We start from the raw sequence: 12,035 nt of genomic DNA on the forward strand, positions 1-12,035 counted from the left end.
CTGACCTCCTCTGTCCTCCTGTAGGACCTGATATTGGACCACGTGTTTGGTTTCCGAGGCTTCGACTGTCGGAACAACCTGCACTACCTCAACGACGGCGCCGAGATCGTCTACCACACCGCCGCCACCGCCATCGTCCACAGCCTCAGCACCGGTAACCACGGCGACGCCACACAGCCCTAACCCTAACCTGAGAGGCTCATGAATCTAGTTTCTTATTATTACTGCTGTAACGTCCACGCGGTGACGGTGGAGGCGGCCTGATCACCTGACAGGTGCGTTCACGTGTGTCTGTGTGCTGCAGGAACCCAGAGCTTCTACCTGGAGCACACCGACGACATCCTGAGTCTGACCGTCAACCAGCACCCCAAGTACAAGAACATCATCGCCACCGGACAGATCGGTACGTCGTCCGCCGCCGTCCGTCCAGCATGTCGGTGTCTCCACTAACTCGTCAGTCCTGCTTCTCTCTCCTCTGCTTCCTGTTTAACCGCCTGCTTCACCGTGTTCCTGCTGACAGAACATCTGGGTCCAGTTTTAGAACTCGGAACTCATCTTTACTCACTTTATAAAGTCCTGCACCTGTATGGAAACAGAACAACCAGGACCAGAAGGAGAGAGAGACACAAATTATAGAACAGATATGACAGCACTGCGAGAAACGGTGGTTCTACACGCTAAAGATATGTACCGTAAACCCCAGACTATGAGCGCACCTGAATATAAGCCCCACCCACTAACTCTAAAAAGAAAACCAGGTGTGTACACATAATGTCGCTTTGGTCTCGAGGCAAATTCATAAAAATCCATAAATTAGCCGCATCGTTGTTTAAGCCGCAGCGTTCAAACCGTGTGAAAGAAGTAGCAGCTTCTAGTCCAGACATTACGGTAAAGATTTTTAATTATAATCGTCTCCTCCCTGCTCTGCCTGCAGTTCAGCTGAAAACTTTGCTGAATTTTTGTCACCAGACTGTTGGTCACAGCCAAGTCCTTGATGTCTTCACGGTTGTGCCGAGGAGGGCAGAATTTTTTGTTTTTTACAGAATGTGGTTAAAGTGAACGGTCGATTTTTGGCTAATTTTTAAACGAGACATGTAGAATAAAGGGATTCTAATGAAATATCAGGATTTTTCCCAAACGAATGAGCATCAAACAGTTCAAAATACGATGATTGTTTCTGCTTTGATAAATAGTGTAATTTTGGCAAAGCTTTAAAGACGACTGCTGCTGGGTTTTGGGGATCAGAGAATTAATAATGTAAAAAGAAGGTCTGGTGAAACGTAACTGAAAACATTTAATCCGATTATAAACTTAAAGTACAAATTTGAGGACCTCAAAGATGAAAGTTGGACTTTTTCCTCCACGGTTTGTCTCTGACAGCCTCTTAAACTATGAACAGAACTTATGAAATCAGATTTTTAGACGTGAAACCGTCCAACAGGAAACACAGGTGGAGCTGAAACTGATCTTCTGATTGTTTTTGTTTTTCAGATCGATAAAGCAACAGAAGATATTAAAGATCAGCTAAAACAAATAATAAATCAGGAACAAAGGGACACAAAGCACAGATTAAAGACCAGATAGTGGTTTAACCAGACCGTGAGGATGCTCCCGCTCTGTCCTGTTTCTGCTTTTGTCTGAATCGACTCGCTGCAGGTTTTCATGTCTTCTTTCGTTGTCGTTTTTGTGTGTTTGTGTTTTTTGGCTGGCCCTCATTTGTCACCGTCGCTCTCACAACCCTTCAGGTGACGTCAGCGAAGCTCCAGGTAAAATAAAAACCAGTCGCGCCGCCGCTTCCATCTCTGCCAGCACCCCGAGACCCAGAGACGAGCTGCAGAACCTTCACGGGCTCACTCAGGTTCTGATATATGGGCACAGATCAGAACGCGTTGCTAAAGTCGGATATTTTTCTATATTCAAGCAGAAATCGATTAAAATGTTCCCGGCACCTGATTCAAACTCTACAATTTAACTTTAGTTCACTTTAACAAATTATTTATCTGATTTTCCTCCAACGTTCCCTCAAAGTTTCTTAAAGAGTTAGCTGCTGTTTACCTGTAAATTATTAAATTATCTCCCGGTTCTGCACTAAATATGAGACGAACGGACGAAGTGCTGCAGTTATTAGGAACAACCGATGTGTGAAGCTCGTGTGTTTTTAGGTGTTTTATTATCAGTTTTCTGGCAATTTTAAGACAATTAATGCACATTTACGACTTGCTTTTTTATTTTCTTCACTTGTTATCAATATTTTTGTGCATTTTTTGGGGCTTAGTTTTTTCTAAGAATATATGTAGAATTTTTTTCTATTTTACACACAGTTTTTATACATTTATTTTTTTTATTTGTTTGTTATTTTTCTAAGAACACATGAAGATTTTATGACATTTTTCAAATGTTTTATTCAAAGTGTAAAACACATTTTTAAACATTTTATTATTTTGATATTTTATTATTATTATTTAAGTTTTTCTTACATTTTATCTGTATTTTTTTGACATTTTTGAGGCATATGTTTTTTAATATTTTTCTCACATTGTTTGGAGAAGTTCAGAATATTTTCCAGACAGTTTGCAGATGGATGAGGTTCAGTCATCAAACACACAGAAAGTTTATTTCTGTGAAAAACAGGCCCCATAAAAGCACTTTTTGATTTTCAGAACCTTCTGAAAGGTTTAAAGTCAAACTGAGAGTTTGTTGTGTTTGAGTTTTTAGAAGAAAACTGAACAAAAAAAAGATAAAATTCCGTTTTAAAGTGGAACTCGTTGGTAAACTGACGCCAGGATCTGTTCAAGATTAAAACCCATGAATTCTTCATGTGACTGACTCTAACCTGCTGCACGTTTCTGATCCGTTTGGTAAATGTTCCTCTAACGTTCCTGCTGCATGCTGGTCCAGCTGCTCGTCTCCTGCTCAGACGTTCTGTTTGTCTCCTCCTGATGAACTCTGACGTCAGTTTGTGAACGATGAAGTTTTTCACTTCGTTGTTTTGTTTGATAACTGCAGCGACTGACTTTACCTCCTTGTGTTTAGTGCCAAACTGGACTTTAACGACAAATATGATTTCATTTACAGCCAAATATCAGCAGATGTTTTTGAGAAACTCTGAGTAAAGTTTTCAGGGAATTAGCTGCAAAATAAAACATCAGTAAAGAATCAGATCATCAGGTTCAGATTTAATAAGATAAACTAGCCTAAGAACAGACTGGATGTGCAGAAGCAGGGACCGTGTCGAGGGTTTCGGGTCTCTTGTTCTGGTTCTCGGGGTGTTTGCCGGCTGATCCTCCTCCTGCTCTGTTTGCTGTTTCCTCCCTCTGAGCTCCTCCTAGTTTCTTCTCGTGGCTCGTTGACGTCGATAAAAGCTGACCTTACGTCGTCGCCTCCCGGCAGGTACGACTCCGTCCATCCACGTCTGGGACGCGATGAGCAAACAGACGCTGTCCATCCTCCGCTGCCCGCACACCAAAGGCGTCAGCTACGTGAACTTCAGCGCCACCGGGAAGCTGCTGCTGTCGGTCGGAGTCGAGCCTGAACACACCATCACCGTGTGGCGCTGGCAGGAAGGTCCGACCCGCCACAGACAGTCAGACACACCCCAACATTAACTTCCTTACAAAAGTCTGAATAATATATTCTAACAGCCTGAAATGAACTTTTATATGTTTGAAAGTCTGGGAAACGTTTCAAAAGTCCAAAAAACAGTTTATATATGAATTAACGGTGTGTTTTATTCATTCATTGTAGAAATTATGGGAGCATCTGGAAAAAATAAATACACATGTCTGTAAAATATGAATCAAATCCTTAAACAATATGAGAAAAATATTAGAATACGCCTCAAAAATGTCAGAAAATATTAATATTGTGTAATAAAAAAAAAAAAAGGAATTCTGAGTTCTTTTTCAGTTTAAAAACTTTTAAAATGGCTTAGAAATATTAATAAAATATTTTTTAAATGTGTGTTTTACAAATATTAATAAAATATTTTTTAAATGTGTGTTTTACAAATTTAATGTAATTGCTACTTAAAAACTGAACATAACATATAATAAATTTAATATTTCATTGTCTGAAAATGTATTAAAATATGCTACAAAAATGTAAATCTAAAAAAAAAAGTAAAAATAAAGTAAAAATATCTTTAAAGTTTGCTTTATGAAGTGTCAATAAAATGGATTAAAATATTATTTTAAAAATTCTAAATTATGAACATTGAGTTAAAATATTAATAAAATATAGAACATTTACTAAAAATGTCTAAAAAAATGTAATTAATAACTATCTGAAATATTGTTCATAAAATATAAAAATAATAATAATAACATACATGATTTTAAAAAATCCTGGGCATATTAATAATGTCTCCAAACATTGTTGAATTATTAAAATATGCCACAAAAATGAATAAAAAATCAATAATGTGTATTAAAGCACTATGAGGATGTGTCCAGTGTTAAATGAATGATATGAGATTGAACTAACAAAGAAAATGTTGTTAAAATATTCATGAAACATAAATAAAATATTATTAAAATGTCTAAGAAACGTGTGTTTTATGGATCAGTTGTTTTCAATAAATCTAAATAATAATTAATTTAATGGAAAAAAACAACAAATTACAGGAAATACGACTAAATAAAATATTCTAGACATCTCAAATGTCAGAACTCCTCTGCGTCTCCTCTGCAGGATCCAGAGTCTGCAGCAAAGCCGGACATCCCGACCGGATCTTCGTGGTGGAGTTTCGTCCCGACTCGGACTCTCAGTTCGTGTCGGTGGGAATCAAACACGTGAAGTTCTGGACGCTGGCCGGCGGCTCGCTGATGTACAAGAAGGGCGTGGTGGGAACGGTGGAGGACGGCCGCATGCAGACCATGCTGTCGGTCGCCTTCGGAGCGGTGAGTTCAATGACGCCGCTGAGTTCTGGCCGTTTTCTTTACTCACTGTAAAGTCCTGCACCTCGATGGAAGCAGAACCACTAAAGGCAGCAGTACAGAGAACTACTGAACGTTTTAATGCCGTAAATCATGTAAGACAAGAAAAAAAGTTTAATTTCTGTCATTTTTTTATTTTACAAAAAGTACAAAAAACCCCAAAATCAACATGTCCAACATTTTATCAAACGCCTACAGGTGTCACCAACATTGGAAGAAAAAAACACGATGAATATTAAACTATTTACATTTTTTACTTACATGTTTCCTCCTTCAACACATCCTGCAGTTCAGCTGAAAACTCTGAATTTTCGTGATGCGACTGTTGGTCTCAGCAGATCCAGTCACGGCTCCTCGGTTGGGCTCAGAACTTTTTGTTTTTTGCAGAATCTCGTTAGAAGAGTTTGTCTTTGGTGATTTTTAAAAATTGGAGATGAATAAAGTGTTTTTGATATTTTTTGCAACACGAGTAGTTCAAGGACAATTAGAGAACTTTTCTCTCAGTGTTTGCAGGTTCTTGCTCTGATAAATGGTCTAATTCAGAGAAAATGTTCCTTCATGGGTTCACTTCTGAGAGACAAAATGTAAAAAACGTCTGAGCTTTATTTCCTCTGGAGCTTTTCTTCCAAACTGACCAGAGACACTGAAACCACCACGAATGACACAAAACGAACACAAAGGGACACGAATCAAACTAAGAGTTGCTCAGAACCGCTAAACCGAGCTCAGTTCAGTGATTTCTTTGGTACTGTGTGTTTCCAGAACAACCTGACGTTCACGGGCGCCATCAACGGCGACGTGTACGTGTGGCGAGATCACTTCCTGCTGAGGGTGGTGGCGAAGGCTCACACCGGCCCGGTGTTCACCATGTACACCACGCTGAGGGACGGGCTCATCGTCACCGGCGGCAAGGAGAGGCCGTGAGTCCACGTCGATTAATAACACCATGATCTTGTCACTGAGTATCGTCTATCGTTCAAAAAAAACTCAGAGTTTATTATCTTTCAAAAAAAACGTCCTGGTATATTATGTCTCTACAAAACATCACAGGACAAAATGTTGTTAATCGTATGTTGTTCAAAAAAACAAGAGCTGGACTGAACTCGTGCATCAACAGAAACGTACTTTGCAGGTTTTATCAGCAGGTACTGAGCTGTGGTTCTGTTTCAGGTACTGAGCTGTGGTTCTGTTTCAGGTACTGAGCTGTGGTTCTGTTTCAGGACCAAGGAAGGCGGAGCGGTGAAGCTCTGGGATCAGGAGATGAAGCGATGTCGGGCCTTCCAGCTGGAGACGGGCCAGCAGGTCGAGTGTGTCCGATCCGTCTGCAGGGGGAAGGTGAAAGGTTTAAGTTCATCCCTCCATCCTCCACCTCCTCCTCCTCCCAGTGTCCTCTTCATCACACCAGCTCCTCCTCCTCCTCCTCAGGGTAAGATCCTGGTGGGGACGAAGGACGGCGAGATCATCGAGGTCGGGGAGAAGAACGCCGCCTCCAACCTGCTGCTGGACAGCCACGCCCGGGGAGGGATCTGGGGTCTGACGGCTCATCCGGCCAAAGAGGTCTGCATCACGGCCAGCGACGACGCCACCATCAGGCTGTGGGACCTCACGGACAAGGTGACGGCACAGGAACACCTGAGTTTACCTGCATGGACGCCATCACGTCAAAAACGTCATAGTATAGCATGTCGTCAAAAAGTCGCTAAAGACGTCATAGTATAGCATGTCGTTTAAAAAAGTGAAATAAACATGCTGGTATAGGTCAATATGTTGTCGTGTAGTCAGTTGCTAAAACCTTAAAAGTTCTGCTCTCTCTGTGGATGTCTCTGGATCTGGAGCTCCTGAACTACAGCCGCTGGCCTCACCTTCTGCAAGTGAAAACATGTTTTAAACCAAATGTTTAAACAAGTTGAAGGCGCCTGAACGCGTTCTGACTGTTCATGTGTCATGAGCAGAGTTTGACTGGAAGCATTAGAACAAGACAATATCCAGGGTCTCGTTTTTAAATCTTCTTTTGTCTTTGTCCTAGAAACTGCTGAACAAAGTGTGTGTGGGTCACGCCGCTCGCTGTGTGAGCTACAGCGCAGACGGGGAGATGCTGGCGGTCGGGATGAAGAACGGCGAGTTCCTCCTCCTCCTCGCCAACTCGCTCAAGATGTGGGCGAAGAAACGAGATCGCAGCGCCGCCGTCCAGGACCTCCGGTAGGATCTGACCCAAACAGAAATACGACAACTGATCAGCACAAGAGAATCCAGGCGCCTCTGACAAAACTGTCAGGAGTCTGAGTTACTGTAGGATTGTTATTAGATCCATAATGATGTGATTTTCCTGCACTGTGGAGAACACAGTTAGTCAGAGAAGGAGCAACAACTGCAGCGTCATTATACTTCAGTCTGCTGTGTTCAGGTTCAGTCCGGACCGGCGGCTGTTGGCGGTGGGTTCTGTGGAGAACACGGTGGACGTGTACGACGTGAGCGGAGGACCGAGTCTGAACCGACTCGTTTACTGCAGCGACATTCCTGCTTTCATCCTGCAGCTCGACTTCTCTGCTGACAGCTGCTACATACAGGTACTGATCCACAGAACGGCGCCGGGTGGTGGACATGAACAGCACGGGTCATACATGAAGGGAATCTAATGAGCTTTCCATGTCCTCATAATGCATTTAAAACACGGAAACCTTAAAACATGTGGCATGTTGGGTTGTAAAAGTCCAACATGAGACGGCAGAGTCCTACCTGTGGATCAATAAATCCTAAAATATATATATGTAGCTGTCTGGATGCATATTTTTAAATTCAAAATCAGATAAAACAGCAAGAATTGATCTAAAATATTGCAAAGAAACACATAAACACGTCAGGACAGAACCAGCAGTTCATCCAATCAGGCGGGGTTGGTTAGAGAGTGTACACGAGGAAATACTGCTTAGAATGAAAAACAATTATACATTTTTTAAAAAAAGGCAGTTAGCTGTAATAAAACCTCCACTAAGAATAAAGTAATCGAGTACCCAGCAGCAAAATGTATCCTCAGACTGGTTCATGTGTTTAATCTACATGAACATACGAACACACGTGTTGCTGCCATGTTCAGGGTGCTTCATGTGTTCGTCCATGTCCAGGTGTCCACAGGAGCCTACAAGCGGCAGGTGTTTGAGGTTCCTTCAGGGAAGCTGGTGAGCGACCAGACGGCCATCGACAGGATCACCTGGGCGACGTGGACCAGGTGAGTCTCCTCTGGATTCATTACAGTCTGAACCCTCAGATGGTTTCAGATGATCAGTGTCACCAACACTCGTTTTCTTTCTTCAGCATCCTGGGAGACGAAGTTTTGGGTATTTGGCCGCGAAACGCCGACAAAGCCGACGTGAACTGTGCCTGTGTGTCTCACGCCGGCATGAACATCGTCACCGGCGACGACTTCGGATTGGTCAAACTGTTCGACTTCCCCTGCACAGACAAGTTTGTGAGTATCCGACAACAGAAACACTAAAGCAATCTTTGTGACAAGCGCAGATGAATAAATACGGGCCGTTAGTTTGGGTCGACTCCAGTTTTCAAAAACAGACTCGGGTTTGAAATGAGAACATAAGAGGAGAGACGCTGAACTTTGGTGTCGCTGTTCGGTTTCAGGCCAAACACAAGCGCTACCTCGGCCACTCGGCTCACGTGACCAACATCCGCTTCTCCCACGACGACAAATACGTGATCAGCACAGGAGGAGACGACTGCAGGTAACCTCAGCTCCAACCACAGAGAAGCTGTCAAAAGACAACAAACGTGATCAAATATATGAGCAACAGTCACAACACAAGTTCTGAGTCACTGAACCGCCCTGTTTCTGTGTTCCAGCGTGTTTGTGTGGAAATGTCTGTAAACGGATCCAAAGCGCCTTAACAGCACCACAAGTGGATCCGGAGGGCGTCGGACCAGAACCTTTCACTCCACAGTCTGGACGGGCGACACATCAAAGCTTCTGGAGAAGCTGAAGGAGAAACTTCCAGCTGCTGTCTCCAGTCTGTTCGGTGGCCTCGGCTACGGAGGCCTGCAGGGGCCACATGGATGGAAAAACATCAAATATGCAAACGGGCCAATGAATGGCTTCATGAACCTGTACGAGGCTCAGCGTGAGCCCTGCAGGCCTCCGTAGAAACATCAGCTGGTTTCCACAAAGTCCTCTGAAGGTCCGCTGATGAACACAGAACCACGTTTAGGTCTGAACTCAGAGCTGCAGTCGGCTTGTTCTTCACAGAACAACGGAAAAGCTCCATAAATACGTCCAGTGTAGAACCTACTGCTGGAAACTCAGCACCGATAAACAAACCAGCACCAGGCAGCCACAGTCGTACACGTCAACGCTTAAATGTTATATTAGCGTTGATCTGTGGTTGTCTTTAGGTTGCACTTAGGAGACATCTAAGTCGTGACCAGTTTGGTTTTAGAGCCCCGACTGATGAGAATGAGGTTTTCCTTCCAGGTTCACATTAAAGGAGGTCTGGTTCCTCCAGTGGGTCGTGGTGGTCGGTTCGGTTCTCCTGTCTGAAGAGGCAGACGGGCTGAAACGGGCCACATGTGAGCCTCGTGAAAAATCAGTTTAAGTCTGTTGGAAGTGGAAAAGGTTCACTTGTGTTTAGGAACACGGAGGTTGTACGGAGTAGAAACTAAAGATAAAGTCGTGAGAATGGACCTTCCTTCCTTCCTTCCTTCCTTCCTTCCTTCCTTCCTTCCTACCTACCTCCCTTTGTTCCTTCCTATCTTCCTTCTTACATTCCTGCCTACCTACGTTCCCTCCTACAATCCATCCTTCCTACCTAGCCATGTTCATACCTACTGATGTTCCCTCCTACCTTCCTACCTACCTACCTCTCTCCATTCCTTCCTTCCTACCTCCCTACCTACCTACCTTCCTACCTAGCTACCTACCTATGTTCCTACCTACCTACCCTCCTACCTTTCTCGATCTTCCAGAGCTCGTGGTATCTTGTGGGCAGAACAGCTTCCAGCCTGTCGTCTTTCTAATTCCTTATTTCCAGTCGTACTTCACAATAAGGACCTTCATTGGTGTCATTCGTGGCTCAATTCAAACTGGATCAGATTGATTCGTCTCCTGCTGTTGGTTCCTGCACATAACTGCTCTGATATAAATTCCTCTGTTGGACTTGAACACAACTCTGATCCAAACAAACTGAACTCTGTCTTTTTATGGAGTTAACAACAAGAACAGAACAAAAACCTGATCTGGTTCCGTAGAAGTTCTGATTCTAACTGTCGTATTTAATGAGCTTTTCCATCAGTTGTTCTGTGACGTAGGAGTCGACTAACGAGCTGAGAGCTCAGATCTGCAGGCGGCTCTTTGTTTCCTCGGAGCAGAAACTGAAACTGACTCACCGATAAACTCCCGGGACGACGACGACCAAACTCAGATCCTGAAGGCTGACGAGACGTTTCTTCCACCTTCTGATGCTCACATTTGGTGGAACATCTGGAGACTGTCGAGCACATCTGGCTCCACTTTGTTCCTGTGGCTTCGTCTTCGTTTTGAGACGGACGCTGCTGTTTTCAGCAAAACTAAACAGAATTCACACCTTCAGGCTCCTTTAACAGAAAAAAGGCCAAATGATGAGAATTTGTGGCTTCGACACTTCGTCAGATCTTCTTTGAGGTCCTCTGAGATTACGTGTCTTGTTTATTTTTTAAATAAAATTGCATATTAATGTTATTTTTTCTTAAATGTGACAGAAGAGAAAATATAAAAACAGAGCTCAAAGGAAATTTGATCAAGTGAGAAAAACACGACATAAAACACAAAACGTGAAAAAGAATTTTAAAAACCTGAAGAGAGAAGAAACACGAGAACTAAAATCCACAGACTGGCTTCATGAATCCTGTTTGTTTTGCTGAAGACTTCCTCTTGTTAAACTAAAATGCGTGTACGATGTTCTGTTGACGTCACATTTCATCTGGATTCTCATTAAACTGTTGGACGTGTTCACTGCAGCGGAAGAAAACTTTCTAAAGCGTCTGACAAACACTCACAGAAATCTAAAACCTTCACTCACCTTTCATTTCAATGAGCCTTTACTGCATCTGTGGTTGGACACCGTCACACTGAAGTGCCTTTCTGGATCTTTCTACCTGTGTTTGTTTGTTTATTGGTTTGTTTATGTGTTTATTTTTGGGGGAGGGGGAGGGAGGGGGGGGGGATTTCATACGCTGTATTTTTATTTTTAATCCATAATTGAAGTTATTTTGTACTCTGTCTGGTGCTACACTGAGAATGTTCATCCAAAGTGGACACAAAAAAAAGAAAAGAAAACAAAAGCATTTTGCTTTGCTGCTGCTTTCAGTTTGACAAACATCCAAAGCATCGTGATCGTAAAGTCCCCGGGAGAGAAAAGAAAACCTGTACATGTTGTTTCTGCCTGATTTACAGCCGAAGTGTGGACGAGTCTCTGTGCTGAATATTGTCACGTGTCCAAGAGTCTGTTTGTGTAACGATGAATAGAAGAATAAGAGGCTACACACCTGGTCTGTGACTCTTTAATCCTGAAGTCTGACGGTCCCTGAAGTAACCGCGAGGCTGCGTCCGTCCAACATGTCTGAGTGACAGGAGAGAACGTTCATTCAACATCACCTCAACCCACAAAACCTGCCAGCAAGTTTGAAAGTTTTGAAAAAACAAAGTTGCATGCCACAATGGGGTAGACTGGTTACCTGTCCAGGTGAACCTGCCTTCACCCTGAGTCAGCTGGGATAGACTCCCACGACCATGAGATAATGGGTGTATGTTTACAATATGAGATCATGTCTAGAGCCGAAACCCTGATACTAAGAAAAGCTCTGAGACGATAAAGACGATTTCAAACAGTCTCTGGGTTGGGAAGCCTTTCCTCTGCCGTACATACACAGTAGTACAGGCAGGAGGAGAGAGTGTTTCTTCAGGATCATTCAACCAGAAGGTTTTGCAGAATGCACGTCTGGGATGAGACACTAAACGTTCACTTTTCCATGTCTTGTGAGGGGAGTGCTGTGTCAGTGTCGGCAACCTGGCAAATATGTGATTTGGCTCAATATCATTGGCTCCTGTCAGTAGGTGCATTG

The 12,035-nt window shown here is 43.2% G+C and overlaps 1 protein-coding gene across 1 annotated transcript in view; it reads left to right on the forward strand.

Moving 5' to 3' along the window:
• LOC103368688 (echinoderm microtubule-associated protein-like 6) overlaps positions 1-8,860 on the forward strand; it is a 79,945-nt gene extending 71,085 nt beyond the window's left edge. The window contains exons 32-44 of the mRNA XM_008297129.1: positions 25-154; positions 305-424; positions 3,391-3,564; positions 4,690-4,898; positions 5,697-5,854; positions 6,155-6,269; positions 6,360-6,548; positions 6,961-7,133; positions 7,339-7,501; positions 8,057-8,160; positions 8,247-8,400; positions 8,568-8,668; positions 8,787-8,860. Coding sequence (XP_008295351.1) covers positions 25-154; positions 305-424; positions 3,391-3,564; positions 4,690-4,898; positions 5,697-5,854; positions 6,155-6,269; positions 6,360-6,548; positions 6,961-7,133; positions 7,339-7,501; positions 8,057-8,160; positions 8,247-8,400; positions 8,568-8,668; positions 8,787-8,811 — 1,815 coding nt within the window. The 3' untranslated portion in view covers positions 8,812-8,860. The remainder of the gene's footprint in view (positions 1-24; positions 155-304; positions 425-3,390; positions 3,565-4,689; positions 4,899-5,696; positions 5,855-6,154; positions 6,270-6,359; positions 6,549-6,960; positions 7,134-7,338; positions 7,502-8,056; positions 8,161-8,246; positions 8,401-8,567; positions 8,669-8,786) is intronic.
• The last annotated feature ends 3,175 nt before the right edge of the window (positions 8,861-12,035 follow it).

The sequence above is a fragment of the Stegastes partitus genome, unplaced genomic scaffold, assembly GCF_000690725.1.
Source record: "Stegastes partitus isolate 25-593 unplaced genomic scaffold, Stegastes_partitus-1.0.2 Scaffold1192, whole genome shotgun sequence".
Lineage (NCBI taxonomy): Eukaryota > Metazoa > Chordata > Actinopteri > Pomacentridae > Stegastes > Stegastes partitus.